We start from the raw sequence: 20,558 nt of genomic DNA, 5'->3' as shown, positions 1-20,558 counted from the left end.
TAAGAATCTTTTGATGCCAAGACTACAAAACGCAGTGCGGCGTGTATATGAAAATAAAACAGAGCAGAGGCCCGAGATAACAGCGGTATCTGACACACTGAACTCAAATTATAAAAAGGCTTAAGCTTAATCATCGTGATAGTTCCACTAACATATATGTCTATAGGTTGCCAAAGCTCAGAAGTCAATGCTAAAATTGAGCAGTATGCTTACTATCATTCCGCTCGACGGAACAATGACATATGTATATGGATTTATGCGTTGACGTCTCATAATCAAAGGAATACAATGTCAAGTTCCACTCGGAATCGGCATTGTTCGATTAGATAGTACCCGGATCACCGATCAACCCTTTCCCATCAATTTCCCAACATTCCTCTCTTTTTACTTTACTCTTCTCAATAATGTGAGGCATGTTACATACCCTCAGCTGATGGTCTCTCGATTCCATTATCGAGGTCATGACAGAAAAATCACAAGCATGGAAGGACAAGATACCAAAGGGAAAATAGCCGTTATCGGTCTAGGTAAGCTCTTAAGCACACATCTATCATCTTTTGTATTTATAATTAAATATCACACAGCTTATTCTGATTTCGCTAGGCATATCAGGTCTCGCAGCTTTAAAGAATCTTCTTGAACAAGGTTTTGATGTTGTCGGCATAGATAGAAATGATTATATTGGTGGATTATGGCAATTCACTGAAGACAAGAAGCAAGTATCGGTTTTGAAGAGTGAGTCTGATGGAAAATCAACTACTTATCTTGGGAATACTGAGCTGACGAAATGCCTGACATCTTTATACAGCTACAATCGCAAATTCATCCAAACAATTCGTGAGTCCTCTGTCTCCTTCATTACTCCTGACAGTCACAACTGTCTAAATGGATAAATGATTAAATGTCAGCCTTCTCCTTGTAGGGATGCTTTACCGATTTCCCCTTCAGCGACGGTGAGCAGCCCTGTGCCTGTCTGACTACAAAATCCCTAATCGACACAATATAGTCGCAAGTGCTAATCCACCCTTGTAACAGATGTACCTGATTACCCAACTGCATTGGACGTGGCCAAGAATCTGCAAGACTATGCGAAACGTTTCGATCTGTTCCAGCATATTCGACTAGGAGTCAATATAAGCAGGATTGAAAGATCGAAGGATGGACAGAAGTGGGATATTCATCTGAATGAGAAGGGTGAAGTAAAGAGCAAAATAGAGAAAGTCAGTAAAGTCTTGGTATGTACCGGTCCATGGGAGAGGAGTCATAGACCAACCTACGAAGGAGAGGCGAATTATGAAGGAATCATGTTGGTAGGTAAAGAGTATAAAGGGTCAGTCTTTCTTTCCGGATGGCCTCAGGTTAGAGGACGATTATGCTGATTCATATCGACCAACGCAGGCCAGCAGAATTTCGAGATAAGAGAGTGCTTATCGTTGGAATGGCGAATACTGCTTGTGATATTGCGGTGGATCTCGTTGGAGCTGCTAAAGAGATCTACATCTCTCATAGATCTGGTACAAGGATTGTAAGTACCCTGGCCATCATGCGGTAATTCACCAAAGATCCTTTGGAGATTTACTACTAATTTCCCGAATTGTAGATACCAAGAATGATGGACGGTAAACCCACAATCAACGCTATCACCCGCCAGCTTACCGGAGCGATGTCATTCTTTGAAAAATGGATCCCTTCAATGGGCGAATGGATAGGCAACCATTTCGCAACTACCTAAATGCGCCGAAATTACCCAAATATCAAACCTGAATGGAATCTCCTTCCAGCGCCTCCTTTCAAGAACACTTTAGGTGTAATCAATGACCACATTACGGGTCGACTCTCCGATGGTTCCGTCAAATTATTGGGTGGTATCAAGCGTTTCTCACCTCATGGAGTGATTAGTGATGGAGAGAAAGAGACAGAAGTGGATGTGGTAATTTTCTGTACGGGTAATTATTTTGATTATTCAATATTATCACATGAAGCGGATCCAACAAAACTTGGTGATTCGTCAGAATGGGATCAAGCTGAACATTCAAATGGTCTTATGTATCCAAGATTATATCAAACTTTATTTCATCCGAATTTTGCAGAATCATTAGCATTTTTAGGTCCATGTAGAGGATTTAGTTTCGCAGTTCATTCAAATGCAGATTTAGCAAGTCAAGCTATAGCTCAAGTATGGAAAGGTAATTATACATTACCAGATACTACAGAACGAAGTGAATGGTGTGAAAAGAATTATAAAGCGAGTTTAGGAGTTATTAAAAATTGGAGAACTTTTAGAACTGGACATTTCAGTGCAGGGGAATTTGAATATTGGTTAAATACCGTTGCTGGAACGCAAGTAAATGAGTATCTAGGATGGGGAAGAAAAGGATGGACATTTTGGTGGAATGATAGGGAGTTTTATAATTTGATCGTGAGAGGAGTTAACACGCCATTTTTGTATAGACTTTTCGAAGGAAGAGAAGGAGGAAGGAAGAAATGGGATGGAGCAAGGAAGGAAATTTGGAAAGCTAATGGAAAAGTCCCGCCTGAGGATAGGTAATGTCAAAGAATATTGGTATGCCTTTTGATGAAAGGGAGGAACAGTAGTCGATTATAGTTGTATAATTCACGTTCTTTAGTTGTATATAGTTATCTATGCTATGTATGTATAGCTTTTCAAATCAGACTATAAAAAAAAGGTAAATAGCCTTTTAACTTTTAAGCCTGAATGGACGTCCTTCCTTAACCGGGATGATGTAATGCAGTGATAACGTAAAACATAGAAGATGATCATAACAATTAAGCTGTGCAGTAGAGAGAGAGAGTTATCGGATAACCGGAACATTTCCTCCTTAGATCCATCCGATTTGGCATTTGATAGCTAGTATTTGATGATCTTTTGTTCATGTCTAATTGCACAGCTTCTTGTCTATCATATATGGATATAGATATATATATAGTATCGTCTAGGATTGAAATAAGTAATCACACTCATTTATCATAAACAAACTCAATACAATCAAATAATCAACAAAAATTAACTTTTAACGACAAAATGGGTTTCTTCACTTCTTCTGCTCCTGCTCAATTACATCCAATTAACCCTCCATTAGGATTACATCCTAGTTATTTTGCAAAACAACCTACAACCTTGATTTTAAAAGAAAAAGTATTCAGTTTTAGTGGTGTGAGTTTTTCTTTTTGAAAATGATTATAAAATGATAAAATGTAAAAAGTTGATCGTTTTTTTCTAAGAGCTGATTTTGATTTTTTTTTTGGTTTTGTTTGTTAAAAGGACGATTTTTCAGTTAAAGATACGAATGGATTTACAGTTGTTAAATGTCATGGTCAAGCATTATCATTTAGAGATAGAAAAGGTAAAGATAATTTTCACTTTTTTAGATTTCTGACCATTTCATTTTTTAATTAAAGATACTGATTAATTGGTTTACATATATATAGTAATTAATGATCCAAATGGACAATTCTTATTTGGATTAAGAAATAAATTATTAAGTATACATAAAACTTTTATAGGTGAAACCAAGGATGAAAAAGAATTATTCAGAATAAAGAAGAGAATAAGTTGTGAGTTGGGGTTTTTTTTTTTAAGTTCTAAAAACAAGCAGAAACGAAACATATTCATCCATAATCCCATATTAAACAAAATTATTGAATATTCCAAAAAGAAGAAAAAAAAAGCTAATTAAAAAAACTATTCCCTTTTTTTTTTAGTTGGATCAAAGATGGAAGCTACTTTTATAAATCCTCAAACTTCTCAACAAGTTACATTATTACTTAAAGGTGATTTTTGGGGAGGTTCAGCAGATATTTCAATTGAAAATGGTCCAATCGTTGCACAAATTACAAGAGAATTATTTAATGCAAGACAAATATTCGGTGATCAACAAACTGTAAGTTAACTTACAATTTAAAAATTCGCATCATTCTTAAAGAAAATCAAAATCAAAATATAAACTAATATACTTTTCTTCTCTTTTCTTTTTTTTGTTGGTTTAGTATTACGTTACTGTTGCTCCTGGTGTAGATTTAGCTTTAATAGCTGCTATTTGTATTTGTTTCGATGAAGCTAAGAATGAGGAAAAATGAATAAAATATCATATAAAATGGAAATTGGTAAGATTGTATTATTAACAATGTAACATATTTGATACATACAAAAACACTATCGATTTGACTAATGAAATTATCTAATCGCCTTGGGGATTATTACTCTCCTACTTCTTTGTGAAAAATCCTTTTAATGTACTTTGTCCTTTCGCACTTCCGCTTACTGCTTTCTTGTTTGGGGGAGGATGTGAAGAAGGACCAGAATTAGTTGGATTTTTTTTAGTTGTATCATTACTTCCTATTGACGAACTTGAATCTCTAGCTTTCAAAGATGAATTTGTGGTTATTATAGATTTCGATTGATTTTTATTGACACCTTCTTCTTCTGATGCAGTATAAGATTCATCAGTCGAGTAATCCCGAGTAACTAAGAAAACAGAAAAAAAAAACACAAAAATTTAGTCGGTTTTATCCTTTTATTATCACAAAACTAAAAGCAATCATGATTTTGAATAATCCTAAATAAAACTTACCCATTCTACCTTTCTTATCTTCAATAGTTTTACTCTTTTTAACTCTTCTTTTTTTTCTAATTTTATTTTTCAATTGATTTTCTTCTTCTTTTTTTAATTTCAAATTTTTCTTTGGAGTTTCATTGTTATCTGATAATTCAAAATCAACTTCCATATCCATTGACATCATAGCTTCCATTGCTATTTGATCATCTGCTCTAACCATTGAAGAAGTTGGCTCTTTTTTCAATGATAATTTTTTACTCGTTGAAGGTGGATTAGAAATTGGTTCATCTTCTTCTGTATCTGAGTGTATTACTCTTTTCTTTTTGCTCGATAAACTTCCTGTTGGTGTTGAAGTTGATTTCACTTCTTGTGAAGCAATCTTGTTTGATGAAGCTGAAGTAGAATTGATAGGTATTTTCTTCTTCTCTTCAACCTGAAATATCCCAATTAGCCATTATCCATGCAACGATTATTCCTCGACCAATATACAATGAATATACATACCTTCTTACTTTCTTCCTTTTTCTTTAGATCTTCTTTCTTTGATCCTTCGCCTAATCCACTCGCAACCTTCTTAGATCCAGACCAATCCATTTTACCATCTTTCATATCTTTCTTATCCGCGGTTAAGGGAACAGTAGGTCGTAAAGTTTCCCCTGAGATTGTACCATATATTAATGGATCATGATAATTCTTATATTCTCGAAGTGTTAAATTCGGTATCAAATATTGTGCAGGATCCTAAAGTATTTCAAGTAGATTAGTCAACCAATACCAATAATCAAATAGATATTATCCGTCAAGACTCACATTAACAAGTGAAGGTGCTAATGAATGTATATGTATACTTAAAGTATCTATTTCAAATAATTTCTTTTTCTCTATTAAAAATCAAAATTCAAGAATCAATTTAATCTTTAATAATCAATTCAAAAAGTATCAATTTTTCTTTCTTTTCTAACTCACCTTCAATTTGATCAGATTGAACAAGAATAACACCCCATCTAATTACATTTTGATTTTTAATAATCATCTCCTCCTCCTCATTTTCATTATTATTTGATAATTTAATTGAACCAATTAAACCATTTTCATTTTCATTATTATTACCTAAATCATTTCCAATTTGTTCTTCTTCTTCTTCTTCTTCTAAATTATCATGTTCTGAATTTCTTTCATCATCTGACATTTCATCCATATCAACAATTTTAACAATTCTTGAATTTTTTTCATTATGATTTAAATTTTGATTTAATGAAAATAATTGAGTTTGATTAATTTTTGATGTTAATAATAATGGTCCAGTTAATAAATATGTTGGTATTAATTTAGAATTATTTTGATAATGATTTAAAAGTAAACTAAAAATAAAAATAGATAAATATATAAATCAAATTAGATATTAACTAATAATATTATTTTTTGATTATTATTAGTAATTGAAGCTCACTTTTTAGCTATATTAACATGACATTTAATTTCTCTACTTATATCTCTATAAGTTACCTAAACAAAACATCAATATATCAGTTTTTTTTTCCCTTTAGAATCAACGAAAAAACAACTAACAATTCTCTTATCATTTTCAATCCATTGTGTTAGTTTACGAGTTGCTATTTTTTGTTGTTCTGGCGTGGCCATCTTATATTTCACACCTATTGCTCAGCCCTTATCGAAGAACAGGGGATATTCAGTAATATGAATGTCAATCTAGAAATGATTGTTCCTTCAATTAACTGAAATGACAGTTCATGATCAATTAAGCAAACATGAATTGATTAGAATGACGCGAATGTGGAGGTTTTGACAAAAGGCTTTTTGCGTTTCCTGTCCCAACTGATCATTTATCGCTATATATATATATCTACATATATATGAATAAATTTAAATATATATCTATATGCATCAATTACCACTTGTCAGATTTGGACGTCATGCAGAACTGACAAGTCCTGCAGCTGATGATCCCACATCTAAGAGGTCGACGTGTTATACAGTGTTGGATCATATCCTCGAAAGTGATCAGTATCGTGAAACGCAAGCGAGCCCCTGCAACTACGACAAACTCGCACGTTCGATTTATAGTACTCGATAGCACATGCATTCCATGGCATTTTCAATCATTTATGACAATCACAGCTGGCCTCATCCACTATACAAAACGAAAAGTCCGCTTAGTTGTCTTTGAGTTCAGGGGCAGTGGTACCTTTGCTCAAACCTTTAGAACCAGCGTAGATGGCTTTATCACCAAGTTCCTCCTCAATTCTGAGAAGTTGGTTGTATTCTACAAGCGACTATGTCAGTACACTCCAAAATGATACTGCGTAGGTATGTTATCACTCACTAGCAACTCGCTCGGATCTACATGGGGCACCGGTCTTGATTTCTCCGGTCTTGAGGGCAACGGCGAGATCAGCGATGTATGTGGATTCGGTTTCACCGGATCGGTGAGAGGTCATAACGGCCCAACCGTTAGATTGAGACAATTGTACGGCTTGAATAGACTCAGAGATGGTACCGATTTGGTTGATCTAAAAGGTCATAATTTATCAGTAAAGCCTTTGATCAACCAATCTAAATCTGATAAAGACCAAGCTCACCTTGAGCAAAAGAGCGTTACAAGCCTTCTTCTCAATGGCGGTCTTGATTCTCTTGGGGTTGGTTACAAGCAAGTCATCACCAACAATTTGGATTTTGGAGGTGGTGGTGAAGTGGGTCCAAGCATCAAAGTCATCTTGGTCGAATGGATCTTCAATGGAGATGATATCGTATTTGTCGACGTAAGAGTTGTAAAGATCGGCGAGTTCTTTACCGGATAACCATTTGGAGGAGTCGGAGTTAGGGTTCTATGAGCAGTAAAAAAATCAAATTTAGAAGGCGACAAAGGGAATTATGGTTAGAGGAGAAAAGATGACTCACCTTGAAGTCAAGATCGTATTTACCCTCCTTGTAGAATTCGGAGGAGGCTACATCAAGACCGATTTGGACTTTACCGGTGTAACCAGCTTGCTTGATAGCCTCGGTAAGGAGGTCAAGGGATTCTTCAGCACCAGATACGTTAGGAGCGAAACCACCTTCGTCACCAACGTTGGCAGCTATCAAATATGGTTTCGTCAGCTCAACATGGTAGAACAAGCTGCCTACATAAATAGCTGACTCACCATCAATACCGTATTTCTTGGTGATAACCTTCTTGAGGGTGTGGTAAGTCTCAGAACCCATCTTCAAGGCCTCGGTGAAAGAGGAAGCACCGGTAGGGAGAAGCATGAATTCTTGGAAAGCAAGAGCGTTACCGGCGTGAGAACCACCATTGATAACGTTGAAAGCAGGAGTTGGGAGTACGTAGGGCTCGGAGACACCGGCAAGACCAGCAAGGTAAGCGTAAAGTGGTTTACCCTAGAACAACTGTCGTCAGCTCTATTTTCATGTACAGTCACAGACACAGAAACCAGCTGAACTCACTTGGTCAGCGGCACCAGCTTCAGAGATAGCCATGGAAACACCGAGGATGGCGTTAGCACCGAATTTACCCTTGTTGTCGGTACCGTCGAGCTTGATGAGGAAGTCATCGATCTCCTTTTGGGAGGTGACTGGGATCTTAGCTTCGATAAGAGCGGGAGCGATGACATCGTTGACGTTCTTGACGGCCTTGGAGACACCTAATTAAATAGTATAAGATGAGTTCATGCGTATTTTGTTCGGGAAGTTGAAAGAATGGTCTTACCTTTACCGACGTAGTCTGATCCTCCATCTCTCAATTCGATGGCTTCATGAGCACCGGTGGAAGCACCAGATGGGACTTGAGCTCTGAATCGACCTATGCGTGTGATCTCGCAATCAATTGCTTGTTCCGACGCAGTCTCACCTCGAAGGCAAGCAGGAAGCAAGGGGAAACTCACCCTTTTCAGTGTGGACGTCGACCTCAACGGTTGGGTTACGTATAGTCGTCAACCCGCAGCAACGAGGGATATTGAAGAAGACATTATGGAGAATTCATTATAGTTGCAACAAAAGGAAGGAAAGGCAGAGCAAGGTCAATGTTAGCTGTGAGCCACGATAGAAGGACAGACAATGGCGTGCATGAAAGACGGAGAAGATAAGTATGGGGGGGAAGGTAGAGATGACAGGGAAGAGACAAGGACGGAGGGTGTATCATTTGGTATTGATGCACAGAGCAATGTGGAGTCGATCAAGTCAAGAATTAAGAGGGGCATCAAAGGAGAGGTGGACTTATCTCTTGAGTCGAAGATCTATTATGATAAACGTTCGAATCAGTATAACGTATCCTTTCTAAAACATCAAGGTCGTTCTGAGATGATGTATTGATAGTGCACTCAGTATACGTATATTAACTCACTTGTCTAGCGTGAATTTTAGTAACAGTGGACATTTTGATATATCTTATTTGTTTTGATTTAAATTCAATTAAAGAAAAGGAAAGAATAATGAATGTTTTTCTTTTTTAATTGATTAACGTGTGTGGGAAATGCTATCTTTGGGGGGACAGGACAACTCGGCTCTTTTTTGACTCGTTCGTCATTTCTAATTCAAACACGTGGTAAAACTTCTTACATAGGTACGCAATTTATTAGGAGGAATTCAAGCCTAATTATGTAAAGCGGAATGTACCGATAATTGTGGAGTATTCGGTAATATAGATTGTTACGCCGATTATAGGCGAACCGGCGGTAGTTGATCCGCTATTTTTCACTTTAAAAGTTATAATCAGCTGATTATCTTGAAAATTAAACTTATCGGACCTCCGTGATCTTTTTAACTTTTGTGGAGAAACCCTTTGTCAGTCGATCTTGAGCTAGAACTCTTCTGAATGTTTGCGGGGAAGTATCAAACTTGATAACAAGATGATCCGTATCTCTCCGGAGCAACCATATCAACGAATAATTCCCATTTTTCCCTGTGTTTTGGCTTCCGTATCTTCACGGAAGACGATCCGAGGTTGGTTCAGCTCATCTCATATAATTCATCGAGACGTTTCGCTTCCCTTGTATGTTTTGGTTTGTCAACCACTCATCTCAAATGTAATTTACGACAGCGTAAATCATATCAAAATCCCTTTAATGATTGAGACTAATTTAAAACTCGCTCTGTGATCAGGTTAGATACCTCGTTTCAAAATTTAGTCGAATCGTGATTAAATTGTTCGTCTTCCATATTAGTTTACATTATTCATAAATGTGGTGTAAACGATACTTCGGCTTTGCCGAGTCTCTGAAAGCCTATACATGTTCTCGTCCTCCGAGTTATTGTATCTATGCGTAAAAACATCGCACTTTTGAGCCACATTAGTTGCGCAACACCACCTCAAGATACACAATTGAGCATATTATACAGCTCATCTGACCATCACTTATATCTCGTATCCAGTTAAATCCAGAGGGAGAGAATATTGCCACAACCTTTAACGAGCTCTCGCTTGTCAGTACCAGTAACTCATGTGTGTAGCGCGTGTTCCATAGATGAGGGAGAGATGAATTGATTCCGCCTTTTGATCTTCGCTTGACCCGAAAGCGGCGACTTCCGCTTTCGATATGTAGAATTACAACAACACCGTCAACAATTTTAATTTTGAAAGAGCAAGACGCGATTCAACTAATAGTTAATAAAGTTAAGTGAAAATATAATCAAAACTGATTTTTTTCTTACTAAACCTCTTTCTCATATATCCTCATCCTATTCTTCTACCCCATCTAGATTGAAAGATCAACTCAAGCAGTAAATCCATCACTGTTATAGGATACAACCGAATACAATATCATTTTAACCCTTTCTTTAAATTCCCAAAAATCCTAGAAAATTTATAGATAAGATGGTTAAATATATCCTGGTTTGTGGTGGTGTTATTTCGTAAGTATCCTTTCAAGCAGCAATGTAAAGCTTATAATATGGAGGATTGACATTGTCATGCATTTTTTAGCGGTATCGGAAAAGGAGTTATTGGTAAGCTTTTTAACCTATCTCATTCATTGAGCTCATTTATCTGACTACCTACCTACCTTAGCTTCAAGTACCGGTTTAACTCTTAAAGCTGCTGGTCTGAAAGTAACTGCCATCAAGATTGATCCTTATATGAACATAGATGCAGGTACTATGGCTCCTACAGAACATGGTAAATCTCCTTTTCCCATATATTCATATTATCTCGTTGCATTTTAGAAGATGGATAAGGGTGCTTAGCTGATTCTTCTTGTATGAATTAGGTGAAGTATATGTACTTAATGATGGAGGAGAGACAGATCTTGATTTGGGAAATTATGAAAGATATCTTGATGTTTCTTTGAACAAAGATAATAATGTTACGACTGGAAAAGTTTATCAACATGTAATTGATCGTGAGGTATGTGGAACTTTTGTTTTCCCTCGTCTCTTTCTGGACCTGGAGCTTTGCATTCCATTCGAACAAATATTGATATCTGGAAATGTTTTCCGCAGAGAAAAGGAGATTATCTTGGTAAAACTGTACAAATCATTCCTCATTTGACAAACGCTATTCAAGATTGGGTTGAAAGAGTTTCAAAAATTTCAGTTGATGGTACAGGAGAAGAGCCAGATGTCTGTATAATTGAGGTGAGTTGTATCTTAATCAACACATGTTTCATTGAAAAGGCAGAAATCGATGATATCATTATTTCGAGTGTAGCTCGGTGGAACAGTTGGAGATATCGAATCTATGCCTTTTGTTGAAGCTATGAGACAATTCCAATTCCGAGTGGGACATGAAAACTTCGCTTTGATCTACGTTTCTTTGATTCCTGTTGTTGGTGGTGAACAAAAGACAAAACCTACTCAAGCTGGTGTTAGAGATTTGAGAGGTTTAGGTTTATTACCTGATTTGGTGGGTTTTACCTCCTTATTTTTCTCATAAAGAAATTAGGGTGAAGGCTGATCAACTTTTGAAAAAAAAAAAGATTGCCTGTCGATGTACAGATACTCTTTTAACAGCAACAATGGAAAAAGTTTCAATGTTCTGTCACGTCTCACCTAAACAAGTTTTAGGTGTACACAATGTTTCTTCAACTTATCATGTACCTTTATTACTACAACAACAAGGAATGTTAGATTATTTGAGGAAACGATTGAACCTTGGTGAAGTCACTATCAATGACAAATTCAGACAGAAGGGTGAGGATTTCATGGGTAGATGGAAAGCTTTGACAGTTGGGTAAGTCCTTTTGCTTGAACTTCCTGCACTATCGGGACGTAGGCAATTCTCGAGCAGTGTGAAGGAACGTTGCTCATTTGACCTTGTGCGTATAGCCAAGAAAGGCTTTTCGATACTGTTTCAATCGTACTTGTAGGAAAATACACCACCCTAGAAGACTCCTACATGTCAGTCGTCAAAGCATTAGAACATGCTTCGATGAGATGTGGCCGAAAACTGGAATTACAAGTGAGTTGTGGTCTGATTCTGCCCGACTTGATTGCGCACCAGCTGATAGTATTGCACTTGTAGTGGGTTGACTCATCCGATTTAGAACCATCCACTCAAACCTCCAACCCTGTCAAATTCCATGATGCCTGGTCAGCTGTCTGTTCCGCCAAGTAAGCGCCATCTCCAATCGATCTTATCCGGAACCATGCTGATAGCCGATACGATTAGGGGTATCATAGTTCCTGGTGGATTCGGACATCGTGGTACAGAGGGTATGATTGCAGCTGTCAAGTGGGCTAGAGAACAAAAAGTACCTTTCTTGGGTATTTGTCTGGGTTTCCAAGTTGCTGTGATTGAATGGGCTAGACATGTTTGCGGATTAGACGGTTAGTGCATCTTTGAAAATCTTGTCAATGGAACGGTCAAGCTGAATGAGAATCACTTGGAAATAGGTGCCAACTCAGCCGAATTGGTTCCTGATACACCTCATCCCGTTATCTGTTTCATGCCTGAAATCTCGAAGACACAAATGGGTGGAACAATGAGACTAGGTCTTCGACCAACAATTTTCCAAGAAAATACCGAATCATCAAAATTACGAAAATTGTATGGTTCCAATCAAGTTGCTTGGGAGAGGCATAGACATAGATATGAAGTTGAGCCTAAATATGTAGATGAATTAGAATCAAAAGATGGAATGAGATTCATTGGTAAAGATGAAAGAGGAGAGAGAATGCAAATGCTTGAATTAGACGGTTAGTCTTTTTTTGGGGTTTTGATCAAAGTAAAAATGTTCAAATAAACATTGTTCGCTGATATTTCTGTGCTATAAGATCATCCATATTTCGTAGCATTACAAGCTCATCCTGAATTTTGCTCAAGACCTTTAAATCCATCACCACCTTTCTTAGGTTTAATAGCAGCTGCATGTGGTAAAAGTGAATTAGAAGAACAGATTTTAAAAAATGAAAAAGGTGGATATATTGATCCTCATCCTGAAGAATCAAAAACTGTACCTGAAAGTGAAGCATATACAGAAAAAGGTAAAAATGTTAAACAAAATTTAGGTGGTATTGTAAAAGTTAAAGGTCAAATTAATGGTGATTTAGGTATGAAAGAATTACAACTTAGTTCAGCTGGTGTAGAAGGAGAAATTAATGAATCATCAACATGATTTCATTTTTTAGATTGATGTTTATAGTGGATAATGTCTTATCTTAGTGTTACATTATATTAATATTATTGATTTATTGCGTGATCATTTTGATAAAAATGAATGCAAATGATTCTGCACAATACTATGATAAATTAATCATACTTGATGTGTTTCTTAAAATATGCGCTTAAAGAAGGTTATTTGATAATTCACTTAATAATGATAAATGCTTGGCATATTGTAAAAATAGAATTCCTTAATTGCTTAGTTACGCTATTATATGTTCACTAAATTTCTCTGTTGACCTGAATAAGAAGTGACTAGTACATAGTCCATTCATACATATGCAGATTAGATATAACATCTTGCAAAGCAAATATCACTTATTCACGAGAAAGACGATCTGAAAGCTGTGCATTTATAAGTTATTTGTTATCATCACCTAATACTTGGACTCTCCTTCTTTATATTATACGGCCGAGGTGTGATTGAATTATTACTGCGGGGCCCGTGCGAACCGTGCATTGCATTTACTCTTTACGCACAGAGAAAAAGCACAGCGCGTCGCAGATTAAACAATTATTTGAAGAGTTAATGTTCTTATATCGACTCATGATCTAATACAACGAATCTTTCTTTTTTGCAGATAGACTATATACCTCACCTTATCATTAAATTGTAATATTTGAATGATCTTTCTTGACCAAAATTAAGAAACGATCAAACAATATTATTTGAATCCTTTCATAAACTTTAACTCCTTTTTCAAGGTGTTTCAAGATTGTCGATAAAATACTTAGGTTCGATCAAGCTTTATCTCCATAATCAAGATTATCGTGCACATAGTGCTCTGAAGGAGATCATCAAGATTTCGTGCTCTATAGTCATTTATCAGGAATAAATAAGGATGGTAGCTTACTGTCCATCGACAAATTCAAATGTCACTGTGAGCATTCAAAATATATATAAAATCTGACTTATACTGATCTTATCATTTTACGCAGGACGCGAATGAAGATGTATTTTTCAGTCCAGTACATATCTTCGTTCTGATTTCCACATTATGATAACGAAAGACTGACTAGATTACATAGGACGGTATACATTGGGATGCGCATAGGATAGGGTGAATTTATTCTGGAAATACCGGGTTGATTTAAGCTGATACAAATCAATGTAGATGGGCAGTAGCTGGAGGATGTGCTGCACTTGTGAGTTCCATTCAAAGCCAAAAGTCATCAGGATCATCAATATTGATAATAGAACGATGTTGAAGCTGATCATCCTTCATGCAACAGACTACCCTGATAACGCTCTTCAACGTTACGATGCATGCAATACGGTATCAATACCCACCAGCTCAAAAACAGGTCATGAGAGTACTATTGATGCCCGCAGTGTAAGTTCAGCTAGTATGCCATCAATGAAACATCAACGTGTGATACAGCTGATGCATATCTCATAACCACGCAGATACTCTATCGTTTCCTTCTTTTCTTATAGATACTACAGGGAATATGAATATTACGTCTTAGCGGAAGTGAGTACGATCCCCTTTCGTATCTCTCAACTCGTAGATTGACACCAGATCTATGCTAGACGGCCTACGAAGCGATAACATTGTCGGCTTTTTTGATGCTTCTTATGGAATTGGTTTCGATGAACACGACAGATCAACAGATCAAAACTGCTTTAGCTGAGAAAGATAAGAAGAAGTTTCCGTGCGTCTCATTAAATTTTACTTCCTGTTTTCTGCCCTTGAGCTAATCGTTTTCTCTGCTTATTTGTGCATAATAGTTTTCCAGTAGGTGAAAGCCTATCATGTAATCCCTTTAGAGCTTCACTGACAGATGGATTTGTATTGATATAGTTTAACTTCTGGCGATTTAGAGCTTCAAAGCCTTATTTCTGGCATGCTTTGAGTTTCAGCGTAATGCAATATGTTGTCCTTCGACCCCTGATCTCAATCATCAGTATAATATGCCTTTACTACGATGTTGTAAGTGGATCTCTTAGCATCTGCCCCTCACTTACTGATGTACCTTCATTTCAGCTATGTCCCGGAGAATATTCTGTTCACTTCGCAGAAGTTTACCTTGAAGCTGTAGATTTCGTCTCCATTTCCATCGCGCTGTACGGCTTGATTGTATTTTATGTATTGTGTAAGGATGAGTTGAAAGGTCGAAAGCCCCTCAATAAGGTGAATAGTCTTTCAAAATTGGCTTGAACGATTAGAGGACTAAGGAGCTAATGTTGTGATATTGCGCTACAGTTCTTGGCTATCAAACTGATAGTGTTCTTCACTTTTTATCAAAGTAAGTCCAATTTATTACGTTCTATCGTCCTTTTGTCATATGAGTTCGCTGACTGACATAATATAACACCCAGGCTTTGTCTTCTCAGTTTTGCAGAACTATGGTGTCATACACGGCACAATTCTGTGGACGGCCACCAACGTTTCCGATGGTCTCTCAGCTCTTTGTACCTGTGTCGAAATGGTATTCTTCAGTATCTATATGGGCTGGGCCTACAACTGGACCGACTAGTAAGATGTTCCATTACGCCATGGTTGAATCTTAAGCTGATCTTTTGTCCCAATTATAGTACTGATCCAATCAAAAACCCTTATCAGCGTAAGACCTCGATTAAGACATATTTCCAGGCTATATGGGATACAATCAATTTGGCGGACTTCGGTGTAGAGATATATTTGGCTTGTAAATTTCTGGTGGATTATGCTCGCGGTAAACCCGGTACACATTCTTCATCGACCAAATTACAGAGAACGTGAGTGCTGTCTGTAGTTGACGTGCACATGAAAAGGATGCCTTACTAATCTCGATCTTTTCGTTTCATATAGTTTCATGCCAGAATCGATCGGAGATGGGCCACAAGAGTTATCAAACCTCAAGACAGGTTACGCGAATCAATCAACTCCAAACGGTTTCTCGGCGCAAAATCCCCAAAAAAAACAGGATAATTTCACTTCTCCTCCTCGGCCTGTCAGATCGGGAAGTACCGGACTGAAATCTGCTAATTCTTATCAAAGGTTATATGAGAATAGCAATATCAACAATAAAAATCAAAATACCGATTCGACACCAAATTACGCTTCTCCGGCTTCCCAACCATATCATACACCCGATCAACAAACAATCAGTCCTCAGACTGCCAGTTCACGTTATATAACACCTCAAGAAGAACAATTCCCATCTCCTCATCCGACAGGCACTTTTCCTTCCCGGTCGGTCAGTCAATCGCAATCAATGACCTCACCTACATGGGATCACAGTGCACAACGAACACAATGGCCTGAAGCGAGGTCGACTCCAGATGAAATGGGTCAAATACAGAGTGATCAACGGCAAGCTGGATGGAATAGCCATGCTGAATCACAGCGTAGTAGAGGTTACGGAGGTTATAGTTCGAATGAAGATAGAGAAGAGGGTATACCGGGTAATCCGAGATTATATTAAAACGCAATGCTTATAGATTATAGACTTCATGGTTATAAATGCAATAGATATTACAATAATGTTATTCGATAGATGTATCGCCCAGTCGGTGGTGGTATTGTATCTAACAAGGGACTTCGTTCTACGATGATGGTCGAACAATCCATGACTCGTTTCAGAATGTCTTCATTTGTGGTATCCTTTGATCCTTTATTGGTTCTATACATTATTTTTCCCCTCGAAGTGGCAAAAGGACGGATAACCAAATCGAGTAGTCAAATATAATAAGTCGAGTTAGATTTGCCATTACATGTTTAACTATATCTTCTTACCCTCTTCGACTCGTTATATCAATTGAAAACTATACGAGGTAATACTCAATATTTTAAAACAACTGAGCAAGTAAATCAAATTATACTGACAATGGACGAATCCCTAAAACAAGCAATATTGCAACGAATGTTGTCTCAACAAAGCTCAATCCCAACGACCTTTTCGAATAATATAAATTCAGTTGATGAAGCAAGCCGTTCTTCAATCCTTGGACAACTATATCAACAAGGATCGATAAATGGTTCAAATGGAACAAAAAGACATACATATTGGAAAAATGGTAATGAAATAAGTTTGATTGAAAGTAATCCTTCTATAGCAAGTAGTCCTTGGTTTAATCAGAATCCTATTAATTTATTCAATTTTGGAAATTTCCCTACGATATCTAATAATAATAGTTTAAATTCATCTCCATTTTCTTTTGCTCCAAGTTCACCATTATTTGGAACAAATTATCAATCGAATCCTACTAATTTCCAGAATAATTATCAGTTCAGTAATCCATTATCTTCACCTTCATCTCCATTTGGATCCAATGTTCAAAGTCAAACTTATACAGATAGTATTTATTGGTCATCACCGATCAACGACAATTTGCGTACTAGTCAAGTTGCACCTGAAACTCGCCAAAAAGCCTTTAAACAATATCTAATTTCAATCAAGAATGATATTGAACGATCATATAAAACATCAATTAACAAAACCTCAACTATTTCAAATCTTAGACCAGAAGAACTTTTATATGAACTTGAATTCAGACAAAAAGCTCAAAATATTAAAAATCAAGTAGAAACCTTATGTATAAAGCATGAAAATGGAGAAATTTCTTCTTATCAAGCTAAATCAATTTATTCAAATTTAGGAGGTATATTAATTAATAATCATGGTAAATATATTTTTTCAGTTTTATTAACATTTTCCATTTAAATTTAACTAATTAACTTTTTTTTTTCTTTTTCTTTTTTGTAATGAATTTAGGGGTTATAAAAAGATCAACATGGGATAATTGTATGACATTTGAAATTGGTAGAGAGACAGAATTAAATATTTGGAGGCAATATGAATTAAATAATGAAAATTCGCCACCACCTTCTCCACCTATGAATCAATTTAATAATAACCATCAATTTAATACATATACCAATCCATTGAGTGGGCTTTTTAGTGGTAGTGGTAATTCTTCCAATATTTTTGAAAATGGAAACCCCTCACCAGCATTTGGACAACCTTCATATGGTGGAAATTCTTTCACGAATTCTGTAAATGGCCTTTACAACAATAGTAATACTGGTTTTACTTTTTCCAATCTTTTTTGATTTCGTGTGAAATTTAGTTGTTTAGCGGTCTTACTTTTCAAGATAGTATTTGTATCGCCTAACGTATATATCATCAATAGTGTCAGTAAAATTCGTAGCATTACTAGGATCATTGTTCATGTAAAGTTTTAAAAATCATATATGCATTGACCGTTGCGCCTTTTGTATGATATTAATTGTTTTGCCAGTGCTGGCGAATCTGACTTTTCAATCTTACATTTCAACATTATTTTTCAACATTATTATTCGACTTCGGATTTGAGAATTATATTTTCGCCTTCCGAAGAATCGCTCTCGACCTCAGAAAACATACCTCAAATCGAGTCAAAACCGGTACGTCATTTTCTTGTTATATTCAACAGTTCTTTTGTACCATTCGGAAAGTCTAAGGAGACTATAAGAATCTCCTTTGAGGTGGAGCAAGGTCAATTCGAATTTACATATCAGTGAAAAGGTAGTTCAGGATGTATTTGACACGATTCTGCATAAGAAGAGAAAGCCACATTTTGCCACTCTTCCAAACTTTTCATATCTTTGAATCACTACCCCACTTCCACAATAATTCATTACTCGATAACAACTATCCCAACCAACCAAAATGACACATCAAGCAACATTTGCAGATATTGCAAAATTGTTTCAGCAACAACAAGCTGCACGTAATGCTAATAACTCTTCTTTTTCTACCCAAAATCCAACTCAATTTTCTAATTCATCGTCAGCGAGAAATACCTGGTACAAACCAAATGGTCAACCTGTACATTGGGAAGAGATTGGTACTTCACCTTCCAATCCTGGTGGAGACACGACTCAAAACCCTTCACTTAATGATCTACTCAACGGTATTGGAGGTAATCAGAATTCTTCGCTGAGGGATCTCCTTAATGGTGTTGGAGCTAATCAAGATTCTTCATACGGCAATCCGTTCAACCATACAACCAGTCCCTTTGGACCAAGTCAAAGTTCGCCCTTCAGTAGTTCATTCGGAACACCGAATCAGACTCAGACATTTGGAAACCCACTTGGAACATCAAATCCAATGTTGAATAATTTATTCGGTGGTGCTAATAATTTATTCGGAACCAGCCAACCTCAATATCAAACACAAACGAATGGAACTCCATTTAGAAACACTCAAATGGGAAGTGAAAATGATCAAAATTTTGCAGGGTATTGGAATAGTTCTTTAGGCCAAACTACTAAAGCTCAAGCGTTCCATGAATACTTAATTGAATTGAAAGAAGATACGACAAATTCTGCAAATCTCGCTAAATCTCGCGGAGAAATGGATGTACTTGAAAACGCTAATAAGAGATTGGACAACATTCAGATATTAGATAATGCTTTACGAAGTGCCAGATTGCACCCTGAGACTGCTAAGAAGCAATATGATATATGGGGTAGTGTTCTAGTTAGAACTTCTAACGGTATGTCTTCCATATAACATCATCATATTTTTATCACACTGATGCTCCCCGTCATGACCAGGTACTCAAAGATCTAATTGGGACAAATACATGGATTCGGTGAATGGTAGAGATGCGCCACTCAATTTCCACTATCGAAGAATCCAAGAATTAGCTCAGGCTCGAGCTCAAGCTCAAGCTCAAACTACTACTCAACCATTTGCTTATTCTAGCGCTCAACCATCATTCTATACTCAAGGTCGACCTTGGTCTGGACCATCCGTCACAACGGATCGTAGACCGCCAATGTCTTTCTCACATACTCGACTTTAGATCGCTGGTCTTAGTACTTATGCTTACTAGTTTGTTTGGCTAAGAGTACCTCATGCTATATCGCTGATGGCAAAGTATCGGTTTCATGAGATTGATACCAGCCGGAGTGATCCATTCTGAAAACTAAAGCAAAACGCTTTGGCTCAATGTATTTGACGTACTTGATGGCATTCAGTCAAATGCTGTGCTTGCATAGAGTATGATTATGAATATTCTCGGTCTCTCGTATTATTCGGATTCGGATTCACCGCTTTTTTTTTTGATTTCTTTCATCAATTTGCCAACCTGACGCGTGATTTTCAGGGTAAAAGATGAGATTACCCCGCCTCATTCAGCGAGGGGTATTAATACAACATGAAATTATATCAATATGAAACATCCTCTTATATACTACTTGCCAGTGCGCACTCGACAACCAGCGTCATCTTGGTCAATCATAGTCTCATTCAGGTCTCTCCAGTGAAAGCAACCAGCGAACCAGTGCTGATCAAGTCAACTCAGCTGCACAACATATATACCGTGACACGCCCCTAACCACCGAGTACCCAGTTGACCAAATTCAGACCTGCGGATCTGATTGAGTCGTAGTCAT

The 20,558-nt window shown here is 36.9% G+C and overlaps 8 protein-coding genes across 8 annotated transcripts; 6 read left to right on the top strand and 2 right to left on the bottom strand.

The window, feature by feature from the left end:
- Positions 1-481: 481 nt before the first annotated feature.
- I206_102238 (uncharacterized protein) lies at positions 482-2,548 on the top strand (the record flags this gene model as incomplete). Its single annotated transcript, XM_019159299.2, has 8 exons — positions 482-527; positions 604-735; positions 809-837; positions 923-953; positions 1,036-1,330; positions 1,399-1,525; positions 1,601-1,619; positions 1,782-2,548. 8 exons carry the CDS (start codon positions 482-484, stop codon positions 2,546-2,548), a joined length of 1,446 nt encoding a protein of 481 aa, XP_019007593.2.
- A 495-nt stretch (positions 2,549-3,043) lies between these two features.
- I206_102237 (uncharacterized protein) lies at positions 3,044-4,098 on the top strand (the record flags this gene model as incomplete). Its single annotated transcript, XM_019159297.1, has 5 exons — positions 3,044-3,175; positions 3,284-3,365; positions 3,451-3,576; positions 3,724-3,902; positions 4,009-4,098. 5 exons carry the CDS (start codon positions 3,044-3,046, stop codon positions 4,096-4,098), a joined length of 609 nt encoding a protein of 202 aa, XP_019007591.1.
- A 128-nt stretch (positions 4,099-4,226) lies between these two features.
- Positions 4,227-6,218, bottom strand: I206_102236 (uncharacterized protein; the record flags this gene model as incomplete). The annotated part of the gene is made up of 7 exons (XM_019159296.1): positions 4,227-4,486; positions 4,593-5,010; positions 5,082-5,318; positions 5,388-5,458; positions 5,544-5,938; positions 6,028-6,083; positions 6,147-6,218. The coding sequence occupies 7 exons, from the start codon at positions 6,216-6,218 to the stop codon at positions 4,227-4,229; spliced, it is 1,509 nt and encodes a 502-aa protein (XP_019007590.1).
- A 533-nt stretch (positions 6,219-6,751) lies between these two features.
- Positions 6,752-8,967, bottom strand: I206_102235 (phosphopyruvate hydratase; the record flags this gene model as incomplete). The annotated part of the gene is made up of 10 exons (XM_019159295.1): positions 6,752-6,861; positions 6,922-7,108; positions 7,178-7,423; positions 7,497-7,672; positions 7,739-7,973; positions 8,040-8,236; positions 8,302-8,394; positions 8,477-8,498; positions 8,648-8,827; positions 8,935-8,967. The coding sequence occupies 10 exons, from the start codon at positions 8,965-8,967 to the stop codon at positions 6,752-6,754; spliced, it is 1,479 nt and encodes a 492-aa protein (XP_019007589.1).
- Positions 8,968-10,404: 1,437 nt separating this feature from the next.
- Positions 10,405-13,141, top strand: I206_102234 (CTP synthase; the record flags this gene model as incomplete). The annotated part of the gene is made up of 12 exons (XM_019159294.1): positions 10,405-10,442; positions 10,513-10,535; positions 10,597-10,704; positions 10,796-10,932; positions 11,028-11,162; positions 11,236-11,430; positions 11,504-11,757; positions 11,853-11,985; positions 12,049-12,137; positions 12,196-12,353; positions 12,420-12,722; positions 12,801-13,141. The coding sequence occupies 12 exons, from the start codon at positions 10,405-10,407 to the stop codon at positions 13,139-13,141; spliced, it is 1,914 nt and encodes a 637-aa protein (XP_019007588.1).
- Positions 13,142-14,030: 889 nt separating this feature from the next.
- I206_102233 (uncharacterized protein) lies at positions 14,031-16,599 on the top strand (the record flags this gene model as incomplete). The annotated part of the gene is made up of 13 exons (XM_019159293.1): positions 14,031-14,069; positions 14,128-14,157; positions 14,218-14,249; positions 14,304-14,334; positions 14,422-14,522; positions 14,597-14,663; positions 14,723-14,848; positions 14,994-15,122; positions 15,177-15,323; positions 15,396-15,438; positions 15,512-15,668; positions 15,728-15,910; positions 15,984-16,599. The coding sequence occupies 13 exons, from the start codon at positions 14,031-14,033 to the stop codon at positions 16,597-16,599; spliced, it is 1,701 nt and encodes a 566-aa protein (XP_019007587.1).
- A 402-nt stretch (positions 16,600-17,001) lies between these two features.
- Positions 17,002-18,227, top strand: I206_102232 (uncharacterized protein; the record flags this gene model as incomplete). The annotated part of the gene is made up of 2 exons (XM_019159292.1): positions 17,002-17,797; positions 17,890-18,227. 2 exons carry the CDS (start codon positions 17,002-17,004, stop codon positions 18,225-18,227), a joined length of 1,134 nt encoding a protein of 377 aa, XP_019007586.1.
- A 598-nt stretch (positions 18,228-18,825) lies between these two features.
- I206_102231 (uncharacterized protein) lies at positions 18,826-19,966 on the top strand (the record flags this gene model as incomplete). Its single annotated transcript, XM_019159291.1, has 2 exons — positions 18,826-19,654; positions 19,716-19,966. 2 exons carry the CDS (start codon positions 18,826-18,828, stop codon positions 19,964-19,966), a joined length of 1,080 nt encoding a protein of 359 aa, XP_019007585.1.
- Between the last annotated feature and the right edge of the window lie 592 nt (positions 19,967-20,558).

This window comes from Kwoniella pini, chromosome 3 (assembly GCF_000512605.2).
Source record: "Kwoniella pini CBS 10737 chromosome 3, complete sequence".
Taxonomy (NCBI): domain Eukaryota; kingdom Fungi; phylum Basidiomycota; class Tremellomycetes; order Tremellales; family Cryptococcaceae; genus Kwoniella; species Kwoniella pini.
The sequence above is the reverse complement of the archived record's forward strand: the minus strand, read 5'-3'. Positions and strand labels throughout refer to the sequence as shown.